The sequence below is a fragment of the Littorina saxatilis genome, linkage group LG8, assembly GCF_037325665.1.
Source record: "Littorina saxatilis isolate snail1 linkage group LG8, US_GU_Lsax_2.0, whole genome shotgun sequence".
NCBI lineage: Eukaryota > Metazoa > Mollusca > Gastropoda > Littorinimorpha > Littorinidae > Littorina > Littorina saxatilis.
Window position 1 is genome coordinate 15,635,712 of NC_090252.1, and position 22,500 is coordinate 15,658,211.

Genomic DNA, 22,500 nt, shown 5'->3' on the forward strand with positions numbered 1-22,500 from the left:
TCGATCGAGCGTTTGCTCTTCTTGTTTTTTTTTTTTTTTACAATTTTCAGATTTGTAATGACCAAAGTCATGAATTATTTTTTAAGCCACCAAGCTGAAATGCAATACCATAGTCCGGGCTTCGTCGAAGATTACTTGACTAAAATTTCAACCAATTTGGTTAAAAAAAAAAGCGTGACAGTGCCGCCTCAACTTTCACGAAAAGCCGGATATGACGTCATCTAAGACATAAAAAAAAACGGAAAAAAAACGTCTGGGGATATCATACCCAGGAACTATCATGTAAAATTTTATAAAGAACGGTTCAGTAGTTTACTCTGAATCGCTCTACACACACACACACACACACACACACACACACACACACACACATACGCGCGTGTGCACACACACACACACACACACACACACACACACACACACACACACACACACACACACACACACACACACACACACACATACACACATACACCACGACCCTCGTCTCGATTCCCCCCTCTACGTTAAAACATTTAGTCAAAACTTGACTAAATGTAAAAACCGGGTTAACAGTTGGTGGCACGTTGTAAGAGTGGGAGACACTATAGATCTGTCTGTACTTACCCAAACACGACTGTCAGATCGACACTGCGCTTTCGACAGCTCTTCCTCGCGCAGACATTGGAAAAACGCTGTGCAGATCAAACTGTAGGAAATCTCCCTTTGGTATCTTCTTTATAGATCTATTTTTCTGGAGCTAAGAAACAGAACAACGTGAAATAGTCTTCCCCGAAAACGGAGGTAAGAACTGAATAGTGAATCTATACCACAATCCTTCGCGCGACCCCTGACCTGGTCTACATACCACAGATGAGACAAACCAGTCACCTGCTTGTACCCCCTCAAAACTCCTGACCACCCGTTTTCTTTGGATACACACTTTAACTACACACTTGCCGACAACATGAATAAGAATAAGAATAAGAATACTTTATTATCTCATAGAGAAATTCAGGCGTGGTACATAACAATAATACAAACAAGACATTGATTTTACATAAGGCATATATCTCTATATAACAGGGCAAGTTATAAACACACCTCCCACATATAGCGGCCCTTATATGTGTTCGAATTGTGCACTTCATGTAACAAGCACCAAAATTGGCAGAGACAGGCAGTTTTATGTATTTATCAAACTCTGATACAGGGCCATTGTGAAAAATTAGTTTAAAGGTGTTTTTTAATACAATTTCAAAATGGCCGCCACATGTAATTTAGCAAAATTATTAATTTATGTTCAGTTGATGCTACAAGCACCAAATTTGGCAGGGAGGTACAGTTGTATGTACTTGTCAAGGTCTGATACAGGGCCACCAAAAAAATTTGTTTAAAAGATTATTTTAATGCAATGTTCAAAATGGCTGCCACAAAAAAATGTCTTAAATTGTAGATTTGCGTTCATGTAGTGCAACAACCCTCAAAATTGGCAGAGATGCACAGTTTTCTGAACTTATTAAGTTCTGATACAGAGCCACTTAAAATATGAATATTTGTTGGTTATTTAAAGCATAATTTCAAAATGACAACCACGGGAATACATGCAAACGCACATGCTGGAACGTAACTGAAGGAACACAAGAAGTTTAGAGCAATGTACAGTTTTTATCAGCCTTCACTTTCATTTTACACAATAAAATATTAGTTGGATAAATGTTTTGCAATATTTTCCAATGCAGTACACGTAATCGAACTTCACTTGTGACAGTGGCTGCTAAGTTCCACTTCTTTTCGTCAATTTCAAATCCTAACTTTCTTTTCCAAAATCATTCTGAACAGGGTGGGCTGTATTTTTTCCTACGAGAATCTTTCGAATTTCTTTTACTGATCTCACTTTTTTTCCACAAAAGGTCGGAATGTCACAGACTGAACAATTTACATCGTCTATAGCTACATTTCTTAAAAGGAGATGTACAGCTGTACGAACAACATTGTACTCAAGCAATCTATTTGCAGTGTAGCCAGTTCTTTCACACACTTTTTCATATGTAGCAAAACGTCCATTCTTACACACATCGCTCACATACATTATACCACTTTTAATCCAATCCGCAAAAAAAGAGTGGGTTACCTTGACAAATTATATTTTTGTTGTTCCACAACAAACCCGATACAGAATTACCATTATCGACTTGATTATTATCAAGCCATGCCTTCAACACAGCGGACCAAAATTCCGATTTAATACTGTCCAATCCTTTAAAGGCACAGTGCAGCTCACAGCCTTCGTTTTGCGTTATTGTTGCAGCTGAGTAAAACAAACCCAAAACTACCCAACGACGACATCTGTGAAGCTCGACAGTTTCTTGTTCCTGCGAGTGCATAAATTAACCTAGTTATTACGTTGTGTTTGGTCGGAGTTCGATTCGACTGAGTGATTCCGGCCTCCATTTTGTTTTACACAAACTCATGATGATGTCTGACATAGTTTGCTAGAGACGTGTCTTTTTGTGCATGATGTGGTGATCTACCTGATCTAAATTTAGATCCAAAAATAGGTCAAGACCAGCCGGGTCCGAGTACGAAATTAATTCGTGACAAAATCGCAGTTCTTGACTCTTTGGGTGCAAGTCAATGAAACTTGGTAGTTCTTCTAACGGATAGCTGCCTGAGGTATGACTAAAAGCCCCAGGGGATCCGTGCACCTGGAATTGAAAAGTTCAGTACCTTTAAGTGGTTTGCTATTAATGTTCGCAAAAAACCCATCCAAAGCGACTCCCAAAACGGAAAAAAAACCAGTGTTGTTGGTAGCCAAGACTATTTCTGGTCTTCATAAGACATAGAGTTAGGTTCACAACCCAGCTTAACAAAAAGGAACACTGCATCTGTCGCAAATCAATCATATTCAATGATCTTCAATCCACCTTGCTTAACTTCGTTACATAAAACAGTTCTTTTCACCTTTTCAAATGCCTTCCAGTTGCAGTCTTTTTTGCACCACACGAAGTGAACCATAAACCTATTAATTTCAGTTAGAACGTCGTCTGTGAAATTCCGTAGTTTCCAAGTCTATGGATAAAGCTCGCATAAGAAGATTGCGTCACGGTCGAAAGTCTTTGACGTTAATTAATGCATCATGACGTCATGCCTCCCTGTAGTCTTTCTCTCTCGCGCTGTGTGTGTGTGTGTGTATGTGTGTGTGTGTGTGTGTGTGTGTGTGTGTGTGTTCATTGTGTGCACATGTTTTAGTGTTACTGTTTGTGTGTGTGTGTGTATGTGTGCGTGTATGTGTGTGTGTGTGTGTGTAAGTGCGCGCGCGCGTGCATGAGTCTGTACTCGTGTGTGTGTGTGTGTGTGTGTGTATGTGTGTGTGTGTGTAAGAAAGAGAGAGAGAGAGGGATAGAGAGTGCGTGTGTGTGTATGTGTGTGTGCATGAGTTTCTGTGTATGTTTGTGTGTGTATGAGTGTGTATGTGTGTTTGTTTGTAAAGGTATGAGTGTCCGTCTGTCTATGTGCGTATGAGTGTGTGTTTTGTGTGTATGAGATTTGTGTGAGTCACTGTGTGTGTGTGTGTGTGTGTGTATGTGTGTCTGTGTGAGCCTGTGTTTGTGTGCGTGCGTGTGTGTGCGTGCGTGCATGCGTGCGTATGTAAATATGTGTGTGTGTGTGTGTGTGTGCGCGAGTCTGTTCTCGTCTGTGTCAGTGTGTGTGTGTGTGTGTGTGTGTGTGTGTGTGTGTGTGTGTGTGTGTAGGAGACAGAGACAGAGAGAGACTGGGACAGAATGAGGAAGCGAGAGAGAGAGAGAGAGAGAGAGAGAGAGAGAGAGAGAGAGAGAGAGAGAGAGAGAGAGGGAGAGAATGTGGTTGTTTATATATGTGTGTGTGTACATGCATGCGTGCGTGTGTGTATGTGTGTGTGTGTGTGTGCGAGTGTGTGGTTTTTACATTTAGTAAAGTTTTGATATGTTTTAACGTAGAGGGGGGAATCGAGACAAGGGTCGTGGTATATATATATATATCCCATGACCTCCCTTCTTTGTCTCTGTTACTTCAGTATGGGTATATATGTTGTATTTTTATAGCTCAATAAATACATCATGGACTCAAAAAAATATATGATAGTGCAGATTCCGATTTGGGCGAAGAACTACTTTGCTCCCGACCTTTGACCTCGCGCCGAACAATGTGACACATTTGTATGAAGTTCCAAAATCGTATTGCACGGCTCAGAAAACCATATCAGTTGCACGCAAAAATGAATCTCAGAACTGATCTGATATATGAGATGCAATAAGCAAACGTTTCTTTCATTATGAAAGCAATGCAGGCGGGAAAAAACGAACATTCAACTTACAAGATAACCAGATGCTAGCGAACCAAAACAAAAAACACGAGTACCCTCCCCTTGCTTCGTTAGCAGACGACTTTTGAGAATCCGTCAGACCGTCCTTACCTGGCACGGTTGGGCTTCGCTATCATCAGCTGTTTCACGTGTTTTGCGAGCAAATCTACTCTTTTGCCTGGCTCTGCAGTAAGTCCACATTGGCGATGAAGGTATCTAAGAACTTAACATGTGTGTATTTTTCCGTAATCCAGTCATATTCTTTCAAAATGCAATCAAGCGGCGGTGACAGACTTGGGTCCTGTTTTCCTCGCACCCATACCAGTTTAGGTTCATGCAAACACACTCGCAAAACAGTTTATCATGTAGATACATTTCAAATAGGGAGCAAATGGTTAAATCTACATATGTGTTCCCTAAAATTTGCTTCTCTGTCAATAAGACTAATTGTATAATAATGCGTTCGAAAAAAACAACGTGGAATCGATTCTGAATCGAGTCGAGTAAGCCAAATGGGGGCCAAACCGGTTTCCCCGTTCCGCCGACCTGAAACGCAAAAGAATTGTGCGCTTCAACTAAATGGATTTCTATACGACTTCATTACTTTCTTGCAACTTATGAACCTTTACTTAAAGCTTTTAAACGGTCTGAAAGTAGTGTTACCGCGTACTTATAGATGCACTCATTCGTTTTATTTTTTCAGCGACGGTCACTTAGTTTAAGGTTGCAAAAAGGCCAAGTCTCGCTGAAAACACTGTTTCACACTCCACAGATCGCAACAGTGCCGCTAGTAGTCTACACTTTGTGTTTGATGGTAGAATGGGATATACAGATTACAACACGAGTGGTTTTTTATATGGCTTGTATTTCAGTCAAGACCCAGCGGGAATATCAATCGAGAGCCACTCGCCAAAGGCTCGTGTCTCCCGATGATATTCATCCGCTGGGTCTTGACTGAAATACAAGCCATATAAAAAACCACTCGTGTTGTAACCTATACATATATATATATATATATATATATATATATATATATATATATATATATATATATCCCATGACCTCCCTTCTTTGTCTCTGTTACTTCAGTATGGGTATATATGTTGTATTTTTATAGCTCAATAAATACATCATGGACTCAAAAAAATATATGATAGTGCAGATTCCGATTTGGGCGAAGAACTACTTTGCTCCCGACCTTTGACCTCGCGCCGAACAATGTGACACATTTGTATGAAGTTCCAAAATCGTATTGCACGGCTCAGAAAACCATATCAGTTGCACGCAAAAATGAATCTCAGAACTGATCTGATGTATGAGATGCAATAAGCAAACGTTTCTTTCATTATGAAAGCAATGCAGGTGGGAAAAAACGAACATTCAACTTACAAGATAACCAGATGCTAGCGAACCAAAACAAAAACACGAGTACCCTCCCCTTGCTTCGTTAGCAGACGACTTTTGAGAATCTGTCAGACCGTCCTTACCTGGCACGGTTGGGCTTCGCTATCATCAGCTGTTTCACGTGTTTTGCGAGCAAGTCTACTCTTTTGCCTGGCTCTGCAGTAAGTCCACATTGGCGATGAAGGTATCTAAGAACTTGACATGTGTGTATTTTTCCGTAATCCAGTCATATTCTTTCAAAATGCAATCAAGCGGCGGTGACAGACTTGGGTCCTGTTTTCCTCGCACCCATACCAGTTTAGGTTCATGCAAACACACTCGCAAAACATGTAGATACATTTCAAATAGGGAGCAAATGGTTAAATCTACATATGTGTTCCCTAAAATTTGCTTCTCTGTCAATAAGACTAATTGTATAATAATGCGTTCGAAAAAAACAACGTGGAATCGATTCTGAATCGAGTCGAGTAAGCCAAATGGGGGCCAAACCGGTTTCCCCGTTCCGCCGACCTGAAACGCAAAAGAATTGTGCGCTTCAACTAAATGAATTTCTATACGACTTCATTACTTTCTTGCAACTTATGAACCTTTACTTAAAGCTTTTAAACGGTCTGAAAGTAGTGTTACCGCGTACTTATAGATGCACTCATTCGTTTTATTTTTTCAGCGACGGTCACTTAGTTTAAGGTTGCAAAAAGGCCAAGTCTCGCTGAAAACACTGTTTCACACTCCAGAGATCGCAACAGTGCCGCTAGTAGTCTACACTTTGTGTTTGATGGTAGAATGGGATATACAGATTACAACACTCGTGGTTTTTTATATGGCTTGTATTTCAGTCAAGACCCAGCGGGAATATCAATCGAGAGCCACTCGCCAAAGGCTCGTGTCTCCCGATGATATTCATCCGCTGGGTCTTGACTGAAATACAAGCCATATAAAAAACCACTCGTGTTGTAACCTATACATATATATATGTGTGTGTGTGTGTGTGTGTGTGTGTGTGTGTGTATATATATAGAGCGATTCAGACAAAACTACTGGACCGATCTTCATGAAACTTGACATGAGAGATTCTGAGTATGGTATCTCCAGACGTTTTTTTTCATTTTTTCGATAAATGTCTTTGATGACGTCATATCCGGCTTTTTGTAAAAGTTTAGGCGGCACTGTCACGCTCTCATTTTTCAACCAAATTGGTTGAAATTTTGGTCAACTAATCTTCGACGAAGCCCGGACTTTGGTATTGCATATCAGCGTCGAGGCTTAAAAATTGATTAAAGAGTTTGCTCATTAAAGTTGTCATTAAAATCGATTTGTCGCAAACAGATTTAAAATTGATTGCATCGTGTTCTTTATCACATTCTGAATCTAAAATATATATATATATATTACAGGCAATCCGTGAAGTTAGGACATTCGCGTATTTCCTGATTCATTTAGGAAATTCATGTAATTCGTAAACAGCTCAGGAAATACATGAATTTCCTAAAATATTTAGGACATTCACGTATTTCCTAAAATAAAACGCCAACAATTACATGGATTTCCTGTAACTTTGAAAGTGCTGCCTCGACCTTTTGGCAAACGGTAAAATATGACGTCATCAAACTGTCCTTTCAATAAACGGAAAAACCTTCTATGAGAAATACCAGTCAAAAATATCCATATCAAATTTCATAAAGATCCACTCAGTAGTTTTTGAGATAATTATGATCTGCAGTGTGAAAAAAAAATCTCACGCCCATAACGCAAACTCATTTGGTCGTGTTCTGCCGATACTATAATGTTTTTCTTTCCTAAAACACACTATAATAGTAGCCCTTCCCAATGTCTAAGCTAAAACTGACTTGTCTGTGTTGTCAATGATTTTGCTACAGTGTGAGAACAAAAAAGTCTGAGAAATCTCACGCCCATAACGCTGTGACACGAAAACTCATTTGGTCGTGTTCTGCCGGTACTATAATGTTTTTCTTTCTTAAAACACACTATAATAGCAGCCCTTCCCAAATACAATGCTAAAAATGACTGGTCTGTGTTGTCAATGATTTTCTGCGAGAATGCGATCTATCTGTTTGTCGCAAAGACCGTGTGACACGAACGTTATGAGCGGAAGACACATCTACTGAGTGCAATTACGTTTCAGAAGATGGTTGGTTTATCACTCAGACACGCAAAGGAACACTATAACAGGCTATATTTGCTTTCCTTTGTCATGTATGCAAGTACTGGCCTTGGTTGAAGAAAGTGACCTGTCGCTGTGCAACAAATTTGTCGCCATTTTCCGCCGTGTTTTGTAAATAAAACGTGTTTACTACCCACACATACAAAACGATGCTGTTGGTTCTTTTAATTTTCTTATTGTTTGATTCATGCTTAGCAGTTTAGTATGCTTTGTTTTCTTCTCAATTCAATGGATGGCTATAAAATAAGCATTTACATGTGAAGGTGTTAAAATTACCCATGATCTGAGCTGTCCATGCGTATAAGTGTGTGTGTTTTGTGTGTATGAAGTTTGTGTGAGTAAGTGAGTGAGTTTTTGCGTGTGAGTGAGCTTAAGTGAGTGTGTGTGTGTGTGTGTGTGTGTGTGTGTGTGTGTATGTGTGTGTCAGTGTTTGTGTGTGTGTGTGTGTGTGTGTGAGAGAGAGAGAGAGAAAGAGAGACAGAAACAGAGAGAGGGAGAGAGCAAGTGAGAGAGAGAGAGAGAGAGAGAGAGAGAGAGAGAGAGAGAGAGAGAGAGAGAGAGAGAGAGAGAGAGAGAGACGGAGATACGATACAATACGATACGAAAGTTTAATTGCTTATAGGCCGTCGGCCCCTTGCAATGGGGAGGTTACAGAATTCGAGTCATGCGCGGCAAAAGTACGGTACAAAAAAGGGTGGAAACCAACCCCTTCAATTATTTTCCACTTGGTCACATCCAAGTCGAAAGTGTCTTTAGTCTGTGACCAATGTCAATGTGTTCGATCGCGTTGCCGGATAACGACGCTGCTATTTAGTCGACACAAAGGCAGCCAGTCTCGAGGAATGTTCGTATGATACGCATATAGTCATGTAAATCCGTGGTTAGGTGCTCAGTTTCTTCTTTGAAGCGGACCCAGTTCACCTGCTTTCCTCTCCGTAGGGAGAGCATGTCCCGTCGCATGTCCTCCGAAGCTGTTTCTGCTGCATCTGGTTTCACGGCATACGTTCTGGTAACACCCATTTCACAATCATACACCAGCAAACAATCGTCACTTTCAGCCAGCAGCGTTTTCTTGCCACCTTTGGACTGACACACCATTTTCTTCAACCTTATGTTCCTGAATGTAGATTTCAGCTGCGTTTTCTTATTCTCGGGCAGCTCTGAAAGTATGTCGAACAACGGAGCTTCTGTCACGGCATCTTGAGGAGACTTGTTGTCTGTTTCTGTGTTTTCATTTACACAAGACATGCTTGCTTGTTTGTTGGTACACAGCGTGCTATCTGGGTCAGGTGCGTCGTCATTCATGCGTGAATCTCGCTCTGCATCCAAAGGGGTGAGCATTGGCACATTAGAATGTGGTTGGGTGGACAAGCCACGATCACTGGCACGTGCTTCACGGTGACAAGTGACATGAACGTGCGTGCTTTTGCTGGCTTGACCTACATCAGGCTTGTTGACATGACACTGGTTATTATTTGTCTCAGTCTGGCGGTATGCGTCACTGTCAACTGTGCATTGAACATTGTCTTTCTCCATTCCTACCTTGGCACTGTTCTGTTCTGCTCTTCTTTGGTCTCTTCTTTGCTGGTCTCTTCTTTGCTGAGCTGGTGGTTTGCGTCTCCATGCACCGGTCGGTGCAGGTGTCATGGCGAAACCACGGTCGTCCCGGTCACACTTCAAGCGGAGTACGAATACTGTTCCTTCTTCTGTTCCGGCCACTTTCCACGATGTCACCGTGTGTTTACACAGTAGGGTGGACAATACATCTTCTGCAGCAGTAGGGAGTCCTACGACTGGCATTTTGGTGTCAGAAACGCTGATAAATCAGGAGCTCCAAAAAACGTGTGTTGCTCCTTTGACACACCGGAAGCGACCCCGAGAGAGAGAGAGAGAGAGAGAGTGAGAGAGACAGAGACAGAGAGAGAGAGAGAGAGAGAGAGAGAGAGAGAGCGGATTTGTCCTTCGGGGGGGGGGGGGGGGGGGTGGGGGTGGGGGTATGCAGTGCCATGGCATTGCACTTCTAACTTCTACTTTATTTGTGTATGGAATACCTAGGCCAGTTGGTTAAGGCAATATCAAAACGCTCAGTCAACCAGTGATTGTGTGTGTGTGTGTGTGTGTGTGTGTGTGTGTATGTGTGTGCGTGTGTGTATGTGTGTGTGTGTGTGTGTGTGTGTGTGTGTGCAGTATGGGTGTGTGTGTGTATGTGTGTGTGTGTGTGTGTGTGTGTGCAGTATGGATGTGGACGGACATGCCTGTCTGGAGTACTTTTGGTGTTCTTAATTAGTATGTTTTATTGTTTTTATTGTTATTGTGTATGGTTGTCATATGTTGTTTTGTTGTTTTAAGAGCAGATGAACCACACTGTTCCATACATTGTTTATTTGTATGGACAATAAATGATAAATGATCTTATGTCTTATGTCTTATGCTCCGAAAATATAGAAACTGAACACTCACCGATACCAGTACAGGTCTGGTCTGGCCTAAACTTTTGACAAAGACATCGCTCACTCAGTGGTCTTGGTGACTAAAATAAACAATTTACCTAAATTGATTTTGTTAAATTCCTCCGCACATTTTCAATTCAAACAAGGAAATACTTATGTTTGCATTTAGACTAAAAAGTAAAGAACACAATGCGTTATATTTTTTAAATTTGAAATTCAGTTTCATTTGTTTGAACATACGAGTGTATTGTTTGATTGTTTTGCATGTGAGAAAAGGAGGGGGTGAGTTGACAAGTCAAATGAAGAAGTCTTTTTTTTCAGATGGCAATGATGGAATGATTGTGAACACGATTTATGAATCTTCAGATACTACAAGTACGTATGACAACGGCGATCAAACGTATCTTCATTCTTACTCCCCAAAAAACTTTTGTGAAATGAATTTGCCATGATACTAATTATTAATATTATCATTGTTATTATTATTACTGTCAGTTAGTACTGGTGTCGCATGACTGATGTGAATGGCTAATGGCGATGCGCTTCAAACTCCAAGAGTGCGCTAACTTTTCCAGATAGCGTATTCTTCCGCCCTTTGCCACAGCGAGGTTGGTCCCCTTCTTTCGACTTGCAAAGATTCTTAATTATCATCCTCCATGTTACTGACATGTAGCTTATCTTCTCCACATTACCAAATGATGCTTAACCCTAAATTTCACGCGGCTAAAAACAGAAGTGTTTTTTTCTTCTGATAGATTTCATGCGCCTGTGCCACAGTAAGCCTATCCCTCTTCTTTCGACTTGCGAAGATTCTTCTTATCAGTGCGCTAAGAGATTTATAGATCAAATTTTCTCGATTTGCTCTATAAATCTCTTAGTGCACTGTGATGTCTCAATAACTTAAATTGTCAGCAAGTACTGGTGTCACATGACTGATGTGAACCAGTTGATTGGCTAATGGCGATGCGCTAAAACTGTTAGCGCCCTCTTGGAGTGCGCTAACTTTTGCACAGAGCGTATTCTTCCGCCCATTGCCAAAGCGAGACTGTAATCTCATCCTCAGAATTAATTAATGCCATGTAGCTTATATTCTCCACATTACTAAATGACCATAAATTTCCTGCGGCTCAAAGCAGAAGTGGTTTATTCTTGACAGATTGCATGCGCCCGTGCCACAGTGAAGCCCACTGATCTAAAAATAGAAGCCGGTGTGTCTCTTCCCAGTTTGGACTTGCGAAGATTCTTCTCATAATTATGCCGTGTTAGTGGCATGTAGCTTATTATTCACATTACCAAATGATGAGTTAGTATACAATTCCCAGCGGCTAACAGAAAACACAAGTGTTATTCCGATAACGTACCAGCTAGACCGGCATTTGGAAGTCGACTGACTCGATCGACTCGGTCATACGTAGCAGACTACACTAAATACGACTGCATCAGTTCAGTAAATGAATGGTTTCCGAATTATTATTTTAAAGCAACAACAATCGGAATCGAAAACGTGTAGGGTTCAGAACGTCTTTACCATGTATACGACTTATTATCAACCTGCCTCACGCGTTCAGACTCAGTGCAACGGGACGAGCAATTTTTGTTTTTGAAATGAGACTGCAGTGGTTCGATTGCCCTAGCCTAGCAGACGACATAAACCCCGCTCAGCAAATAACATGTTGGGCAAATGTGAACGAAAACACGATAGGGATATAATACGTGTAGGGGTCAGAGCATTCCTACTGTTCATATTTAGTACCAAACTCCCCGATGAGTGAAGATACAACACGAGAAACATACCACATTTATTTTGAAAATGCGCTAACCGTCGACCAGTCATTGGAGTCAATTCAAGGGGCGCCACTCTGCACAGTCAATCCGTCGAAGCGCGACTGAGGGTTTCGAATCGCAAATAACTGAGATCACAGTCCTTCCCCGAGTTCAAATGAGGTCTCTATAAAATGTATGTCGTGAGACATCTACAGTCTCGTGTGCAAGAGAACTCTCTGTAACACGACTAACTCGTAATAGCGGGTAATGTTATCTCTCATGTTACATGTGCACTTATCAGAAACGCTGTTACTAAGTTTACATGGTAAGAATGTTTTAAACCCTACACGTTTTGGATTCCGATAGTTGTTGCCTTGAAATAAGTGGAAACCATTCAGTTCCTGAGTTGCTGCAGATGCGTTCTCGTGACGTTTGCTACGTAGGACCGATTCGATCGAATCATTCGACTTCCAAATGCTGGTCTAGCTCGAATTATAGCAGAATAACACTTGTGTTTTCTGTTAACCGCTGGGAATTTCAAAACTGAATAATCATTTGGTAATGTGCAGATTATAAGCTACATGTCACTAAAATGAAGGATGAGAAGAATCTTCTCAGATGGAAAGGAATGTCTCAGGCGTATGAATACGCTTTCAATGATTGTTAGCGCAGTTTTAGCCCATTACCGTTAGCCAATCAACTTTTTCACATCAGTCATGTGACACTAGTACTTACTGACAATTATTGTTATTATCTAAGTTATTGGAACATCAAAATACGCTAAGAGATTTATAGAACAATTCAAAGAAATGAATGATGGAACGAAGAACATTTTCCAGATTTGCTCTATACATTTTTGAGAGCACTGTATTTGACTCGATAAAGATATTGTCACTAACCAAAAGAAAATGTTGTTGTTGTTCGTCCGTCGATTCGACGAGGACCAGATATGACTTCTAACAAGGCACATTTTCTGCGGGCGTTTGGATACGTTCTTGGACAGGTCGAGTTAGATCTTTTTGTGTGTGGTTGCTTTGCCATGCCTTTTGCAGACACAACTCTTACCTTATTTTTATATCCGTTGGTAGATTGCAGTGTATCTTTCAACTAGAACGTGTAAACAGACTTCATTTTCTACTTGGAACAAAAATGCGCTGATATATTTGCGGTTCTAAACCTTCGCATTTCACATGACTGGTCTGGTAATTTTATTTTTTTTCACACGTCAGTTGCAGGCTTTCAATCCCGAAGGCTGGTTCCGAGTAACTACGAACGTAATCGGAAGTTCCGATGTTTACCAAGTCAAAGAGCCGAGTCGAACACTATCCTTGCGTCATCCAGAGATACTGTACAGATCTCTGCGTCATCTTTATGCAAGCAGCTTCGGAGATTTCAAAATGTTTGCTGTGTGCAACACATGTTCAACGACAACATCTAATACGGATATTTTGGATGTTTTGAAGGAAAGAACTTCTTTTTCTTGTCGTAAAACTGAAATACACCCTCTAATTAAAAAGAATGCACGCGTATAGGAGCCACAAAGCGCATGCATACTGGCACACGCTGATGCTGGTGCTTCTGACTGTAAACTGTTACAACTTAGTCTATAGATCTAACTGAACTTGATCACGTTAGATCATCAGTGCTATATTATTTTGTAGAAACTAAAAAGGCACTCGGAGTTCAGTAACAACATATTGAAGTATCTGTGAATGTGTTTCTGGCAATTAAATGGGAACTCTGGTGTACAAGAGGTCTTCTGCTGCAGTGCATGGTGTCTAGATCTGGGTTTTGTCACTTTTGAAGGCTTCCACCGAGGCTGATGATACTGCCTGTGGTGGGAGGGCGTTCCACTCGCCAATGGTGCGAGGGAAGAAAGACTACTGTGTCATGTTCTGCAGGCTGTGAGTTTGTAAGCCTCAGCATGGATTGAGCGAGTGATGAGTGCAATTCTTTTCGCTCTATCGTATTAATTTACACATTGACCCTGCAGCGGTGACGATCATCTCTAGAATGCAATCGGCAAAGTTCGTAGCTAGCTCGGATTGCACTCATTCCAGCGCTACCGTGTACTGGGTTAGCGAGACACGAACGACAACTCTAATCAATAAGCATCCGTACACATCGGAAATTCCGTTTACGTTCGTATCTACTCGGAAATAGCCTTCGGGATTGAAATCCCACAACTGACGTGTGAAAAAAGAATTTCGCTCGGGTAATGTTTTGGCTTCGCGACGGAGGCAAATGTCGGGATGTCGGCTGTTTTAAACACTGACCAGGAATACACGATATGATTACCCTCTGGACGTTGTATCGATTATCGATAACAGTATGAGCTATAGTTATGCTTAGTTTGCATGTGAGCACACACTTTTTCTTTTATATTTCATTAATTATTGGTAGCAAAATAAGCACCATACGTTTTCAAGGTCCCAAAAATTGAACACTCCCCAAGCAACTGATCGAGTAACGTTCCCCAAGATGAAACTGACGAGGCGATGCTTGAATCATTTCCAAAAATAAACTTTGCATGTTATTTGTTGTGTTGTATGTGAATTATCGGAGAGGCTGGTGCTAATTAAGTTTAGATTGTTTTGAACCCTGCACGTTTTCTGTTCCCATAGTTGTTGCCTTGAAATATGCGTCGATGCGAAAACATTACATTTTTTTTAGCCGCAGCAGTCTCGCTCTATGTTTCGTTTTCTACGTAGGACGGAGTTTATCAAATCAGTCGTCTTTCAAATGCTAGTCTAGTTCAAAATCTGCCGGAATCGCATTGACTCATGCTTTTCTGATAAACACAGGGAATTTAATGCTGAGGCATCTTTGATAATGCGATAAGCTACATGTGACAGTAGAATGGAGGATGAGAAGAATCTTCTCAAATCACAAACCATTTAAGCGCATTGCCATTAGCCAATTAACTGTTTAACATCAGTCATGTTACACCAGTACGTACTGACAGTTATTATTATAATGATGCTCATTATAATCAATTAATATATTAATCATTTATTATACTATGCTTATTATTGACTCAACTGGGTAATTAGTGAGTCTTATAGGATTCATATGTGTCCATCCGTATGTACGGCCGTCCGTATGGGCAGCCGTCAGTATGGACCTCCGTCCGTCCGTCCGTGAACAAACAACTTAACGTTGAGGTTTTCTCGGCTAGACCTGTGAAATGCGCACACTTTTAGGGTTTGATGATCACACGAAGTGACCCCAGTTCGGTTGAGCCTCGTCAAAGTTTTAGGTTACAGCGGGGTCATGTTCGTTTAAAAAAAAACTAACGTTGATGTTATCTTGGCTGTTTTTGAAGCTAGAGATTTGATACTTTGAACACTTCGTCAAGTTTTAGGGTCACAGGGGGTCATATTTGATTCAGAATAACCTAAATAAGTTATCTCAGGCGTTTTTTTAGAAGCTAAAGTTTTGTAATGTTTAACACTTTAAGCGTTTGAAAATATCTTCCAACATGACCCTAGCTTGGTTGCCACCCGTCACTGATATTTTGGGGTCACAGCGGGGTCATGAAATAAACACTTTACATTGAGGTTTTCTCTTATTGTTGGAGCAAAAGCCTCCCAATTTCCCACAATTGTAGGTGTTGGTAATCAGCAGACAATGGCCTCAAACTACACCTCGATTGTGACGAATTCGGGGCCTTTTTTGTTGAATATTTTGATTGCAAAAATAATCGTGATCATTAAGACTTGAACAATAGAGTGCATCTGTTGAAATTATGATTTCTTTGTATTTATATTATTTATCTTTCCTTCCTGAGCACTGAGATTAGTGCCAGCGGCTGCCTAGGACTTCAAAATGCATTTTAAAGCAATTGATACATGTGAACCTGGCATTTGTTTGCAATCTGATAAACAGTCTCTCTTATTTGATCAAATGCTTTATTAAAAATTATGATGTTGAAACAAGTATGTAACAATTGCACAACAGTGATAACGCAGTGGATTCACTTTAATCGATACACATTCTAAAAATCCCAGAATAAAAACTGCTTCTTTCATATGTAGTACGTAGAGGACAGCACGTTTCGCCCGGCAGTCCGGACTGACGATCTAACAGCGAACGACAAGAAGAAGAAGATATGTAGTACTTGTTACCCAGACTGGAAAGTACAGTTTGTGATATGCCAAAAACCCTCATATGGTCTGTTTATGTTGAAGTACAGTGTTCACCCAACTCCTGTTCCGGTTGAATGAAAAATACACTTCAACTAAGTCGAACTTCTGCTGAATGATGGTCCATCAATCTTCCTATTAAACATATATAACATAAACATTGCCAAAGGTCCGATTTTCAGCTGGCTCAACACACGACGCACCTGGGTGATCTGAGAAGACGTTGGGGCCCTGATTTGGCCTATTATGGTCCGCTGGACCCAAAAAGCAATAGCTAACTAACTAACTAACTGAGAAGAAGTTAATGGCCGCAACCCTCTCTGTGATGCCCAGTTTCCGAATCAGACATGTGTCGTTGGAAACAGACTTGCCACCTATATAACACAATCGAACCTGTACTTATCAAACGACGGATCGGCAACCAGAATACTAGATATTTCAATATTACAAAAAACAATCACCAAGTTGGCAGAGACACATACCCTCTGGGATGGCAATCCAGAGTCCCAAGAAAGTATTGATACAAATATGAGCAGTTGAGATTAAAACTGCTGAATGCAATGGATTTGTCAATTTCCAAAAACAGAACATTTTGTAGGACACAGTCAAACAGATCAGCGCCCATGGTGGACAGAGGAATGCAGAACAGCGATCAGGTTAAAAAGAAATTTAAAAGAGAAGTATAATCGCTTTAGGTCTCAACAAAACCATATATACATATGAAGTTAATAGTCATAAAAAAAGAATCCAAGGATTAAATCTTTTTCTGGAGTTTTATTCCACGTGCTAGAAGTCAGGCCTGATTCCCACAGCCAAGAGCTGACCCTTACAATTAGCGCCCTATATCTCTGACTTTCCATTTGAGAAAAATGTATGAAAGAATATTAAAGGTCAGCTGGCTGGTTGCCTGGCCACACAAATGCGCGTGAAAGAAGTTTGTCTCTGTAACAAGCACAGTAAGAAAAACAACTTCTAAGGTCACTGCTAGAGTGTAGTGCCAGTGTGTGTGTGTGTGTGTGTGTGTGTGTGTGTGTGTGTGTGTGTGTGTGTGTGTGTGTGTGTGTGTGTGTGTGTGTGTGTGTGTGTGTGTGTGTGTGTGTGTGTGTGTGACTGTTTACGAGTGTGTCTTTAAGTGTCTTGATGTATATATGTGTGTGTATGTAAGCATTAGTGTGTGTGTGTGTGTGTGTGTGTGTGTGTGTGTATGTGTGTGTGTGTGTTTTGTGTGTGTGTGTGTGTGTGTGTGTGTGTGTCTCAATGTGTGTGTGTGTCAGTGTGTGTGTCTGTGTGTGTGTGTGTTGATAAAATGAGTCAACAATGTTAGTTTCTTTTCAGATGGTGATGCTGAAATGATAGTGAACACGATTTACGAATCTTCTGATACTGGAGGTATATTGGACAAATGTTTTCAAATTGTTTTTTTCATTTTTACTTTCAAGAAGACTTTTTAGACAAGTCAGAGACACAACACTTTCTTGCCTTTTATTCCTGGTTATTGTTCTACGTCTAAGATTTGAGCAAACTGCACAATTCATTAACAATAGTCGAATTATGCTTTGTGAGATAAGTATGCTCTTGGATTTCGTATTTTAAAATCACTTGTACTTTCAAAAGTCCCATCACCCCAACAAAACAATAGTGCAACACTTGTCATGCACTGTTGTTCATTCACAAGGCATAAAACATTATAAGATGTTTGGTGGCTGGTTAACAGACCAGGTTTTTTTGTTGGTCCCAGGGGACCATGTTGTCTTTTGCTTTATCTTTATCGATCAAGGCCGAAGGCCGCGGTTGATAAATATGTGACAAAAGGCGATATGCTCCCCGAGGACCAACACATAAATGTTGGTCTGAAAACAAACTATTAAACATCGTTTTTGTCATCATTTTGGAAGTGCAACGTTATACACAATAACCCAGAGGGAGACCAAGTTTTAGAATGCAATATTCTGAGCCAGAGAGATAACATGTCATACTTGTCTGTGACGCCAAACGTAGCTCGTTCGTCCCTTTTCTTCCAGTCTGAAAATGTACAGAGCTGCGATCACATTTGCGAGTTCAGTAAGTACATTCGATACATAACTCATTCAAACACAACAACCAAACAGAGTGCTCACCGAACTGTGTTCACACACTTACCTACACCCACACGCACGCACTGACGCACGCTCGTACGCAAGCACCCATATACACCCCCCCCCACACACACACATACACAAACAAACACACACACACACACACACACACACACACACGCGCGCGCGCACACACACACACACTCTCTTTTTTGTACCGCATTCACATCGTGCCCACTTCACATGAACTACACTTTTTTTTAGATGGTACATTGCATATGTGTACCACTGTTGGCAAAAAACCCATACAACTCCAAATACAATTTAGATATTTTCACAATAAGAATTGGGATCAAATCCTGACAACACTGAATGAAAAACTACCGACGTGGCCACGAAAATATATCACATCTCATCAAAATCACATATAGAGCATATGATATAATAGTTATCACACACACACACACGCCCGCGCGCGGATGCCATTTAACTCTAAAACATTAGTAGGTATGAATCTAGAAAGACAGAGTTATGAACAGACAAGACGAAGATCCCGAAAAGAACAAACATTTCGCGCATGTAGATACAGAAAGACGTCATGAAGAATGCGATGCTTCAAAAGATACAGACTGTGACGATGAATCTGACGTCATTCATAGTTGTTCGGTCACTTCCCTCAAAAAATAGATCTCTCCACAATGGCTGCAACTGTGTTCAGATTTGTCAAGCGTTAGTACGCAAAACGTGTTTGTTCTCTCCTCTGTTGAAGCTGTGAGACATAAATGCTATTCCGACTTGGTCGTGTGACAGAGTTTTCTTTCACACTCGATTAGCTGATGTCTAACGAAGCCGTCAGGCTGAGTTAGACAATCAACGTAATCTCGTGTGGAAGAAAACGTATGTCGCACGACCAAGTCTGAATATCTTATTACCACAAATATGACAATTAAAATGGATTACACACACACACACACAGATAAAACAGGAACCAGGGAAACATGAGATTCAAATGATATGTTTTAGGGTAGAGGATGTCTTAATAATAATAATAATAAGAAGAAGAACATTTATATAGCGCTAAATCAAAAACTTTCGTTAAAAAGGCTTGCTCTAAGCGCTTGACATCTAAACTAAAACGTCATTCACACTCTTTACAATGATGTACAAGAACTTCATGTCACACTTTTTCATTCAGTATAGTACCATTCACACAGTTGTTATTCTGTACAAGACAATAAGTTAGTCTAACATTTAGAATGTTCATAAGATGAAAACGAGAGAAAACCAGACTGATTAAAACAACTGCTTAGTGCTAACAAAGCATGAATCTTAATGATAACGTAATACATGTTTAACTGTTAAGACCATAAAAAAAAAACCTATATGCTAAAATAACTTCGAACTTTTAAGAACTTCTTATAAGATACACAGCACAGCTAGATAAACACCAGAATGATAAAACAAAAGGCAACTCGTTAAAACTATTAAATGCATCAATGTCTAAAACACGAAAGACTCAAATATAAGATACACAATTCTCTAAAATTGTTTATTAAAACTGAAACCGACCTGCTCAAAGTAAACCATACCCACCCCCTCCCTACCCACCCCCAACCCTCCTCCTACACTAAATACTAATTATTTCTACTCTTAACTTCCCAACTACACGTTATCCATAAACTATGCACAGGAACATGTGTGTCAGCATTATGTGGCACCGACATGACTTGTGCATATCTAGCCTACAGCTAAGGGTTAAAGTTAAAGGACTACTGCAGTGAAAAATTATATTTATAATAATTTAAAACAAAAGACAAAAAATAACAAGCTGAATAGAGATGGAACCGTTACAGAACAGGATGGCAAAATGTTGCGACTTTAGGAGTTGTGTTTCTGGAAGAGGTGAGTTTTGAGTGATCGCTTGAATGACTGTACTGACTGAGAGTGGCGCCGAATGTGAGAGGGGAGAGAGTTCCATTGAGTAGATGCGCAAAATGCAAAAGTGCGTTGTCCATATGCTTTTGATTTTGTGTGTGGGATGACTAGGGTGCGGCTATCAGAAGAGGAGCGGAGTTGTCTAGCAGGAGTGTATACAGTGAGAAGTTCAGAGAAATAAGCAGGAGACGAGGCAGAGAAGAAGTGAAAGCAGAGAGTGGACAGTTTGTATTCAATGCGGGCTTGGATGGGTAACCAGTGGAGTGTGCGGCGAAGTGGTGTGACATGATCTTTTTTTCGTGCTTCGAGGATCAGGCGTGCTGCAGAATTTTGAACTTTCTGTAGTTTGTGCAGGAGGTAGAGTGGACAGCCAGAGAGAAGAGAGTTACAGTAGTCAAGTTTAGAAAGAACAAGAGAGCAGACTAGAGTGTTTGTAGTTTGAACGGACAGAGTATGGCGGATGGTTGCGATCTTGCGGAGTTCAAAGTATGCGGACCTACAGATGTTGGAGATGTGCTTGTTGAGTGTCATGTCTGAGGAGATGGTGAAGCCGAGGTTTCTAGCTGAAGAAGAGAAAGAGATGTCGATATTGCCTACTTGGACAGACGAAGGTTGAGAATTTGGGAACTTAGTGGACTTTTTCATGCACAGAAGTGCCTCTGTCTTATCATCATTTAGTTTTAACTTATGTTCTACCATCCATGACTTAACATCTAAGATACAGGTCTTGACAGCACTAGGATAAAAACTATTTCTAAAACGGCAGGTACGGGCCCGGGTGCTGCGAAAACGCCTCCCATAAGGCAGGGTTTTGAACAGGTCATTGGCGGGATGGGTGTTCTTTCTTTCTTTATTTGGTGTTTAACGTCGTTTTCAACCACGAAGGTTATATCGCGACGAAGGGATGGGTATGGTCGGCCAGTATCTTTTTGACCTTCTGGTTAGTGCGGGCTGCATAGATTGATAACATCGACGGATGTCCACAGCCTACAATCCTAGATGTTGTTCTGACAATTCTATCTAGGCTTGATTGTTCTGCTTCAGTGACACTTCCATACCAGACAGTGAAAGAAATGGATTACTTGAATGACCTAGTACTGCAAGTAAAGTAAACTTTGTTCAGTATGTGCACGAAATAGAGAATACTACATGGCTTGCTGTGTCGTGCCAAATTTACACGAGTTAATTTTTTAAATATTGAAATTCAAGCGAAAGCGAGCCTTTCAGTATTTGAAAAAGCAACGAGTGTAGTTCTGGTACGACACAGCAAGCCATGTAGTATTCTGTTTATCCTACATAATGTACTTGCCTGTGTTTTGCTCAAAACTTTCCCCAGTCGAGGCGCCCAAATCAAAAACGCGCCTTATGGAACCTCCATCTCTTCCAAAGCCTCGTGAATACTTGACGTCAAAGCAAAAAAACGTCACTCTAGAAAGTATAGCGTGACGTGTAAGTTTTCAACAATTTTCCAGGGAAAAACAGCAAAGGTTAAAGCGTTCCTACAATGACGTTTGACTCGGTGACTTTTCCATCATAAGCAGTGGAAAATTAGGTCCCCGCCAGAATAGTTTGACACGACCTCATTTACATGATATACTCACTATAGGGAATTGAACGATGTTGTTATCTCAAAAGTGGTCTCTCTCACGTATGTAGGATAATACTGTTTGTGTTTCACGCAACCGTATAACATCTCAAGTTAAGAATAAAACGAGTATTTTATTCATTCGTTCGGCCCGGACGTGAAAAACACCAAATTTTGCCTTTGCAGCCGTTGTTTCAGCACAGGTCCCGGACCGCTGAGCCGAAGTGTGACGTCATTATAGTCTTGTTTTTGTTTTACTCGGGACGCGTCCGTATTCTGCGCAAACAGTTTATAGCGGCTTCATTGAGAAGACTTGTGAGCATCTGAGATGGTACCCAACAAAACAAACTGTAAATCCACGCCTATAACAGATGTCTTTTTCCTTTTTCTTCAAATGCTATTTGCAAAATGAACAATCTATATGTCCATAACACATACTTTGATTAAAGTGAACTCGACTTTAACAGCAAAGACCAATTTCTATCTTTCGTTTTTGCGACGTCGACAAATTGCTCCATTTTCCAGCCGGAAGGCCCCGTCCCGACTGTGTGAGGGGAAAAAAGAAGGTCACCGTCACTTGTCGTCGTGCTGAGTTGTCGGGCGTCTTCCACGCAACCTCACTAATGTCGACACGAT

The 22,500-nt window shown here is 40.7% G+C and overlaps 1 protein-coding gene across 1 annotated transcript in view; it reads left to right on the plus strand.

Annotated features, from left to right (window-relative positions):
• LOC138972195 (uncharacterized) overlaps positions 1-22,500 on the plus strand; it is a 40,942-nt gene that overhangs the window by 8,477 nt on the left and 9,965 nt on the right. The window contains exons 3-4 of the mRNA XM_070344936.1: positions 10,682-10,735; positions 17,605-17,658. Coding sequence (XP_070201037.1) covers positions 10,696-10,735; positions 17,605-17,658 — 94 coding nt within the window. The 5' untranslated portion in view covers positions 10,682-10,695. The remainder of the gene's footprint in view (positions 1-10,681; positions 10,736-17,604; positions 17,659-22,500) is intronic.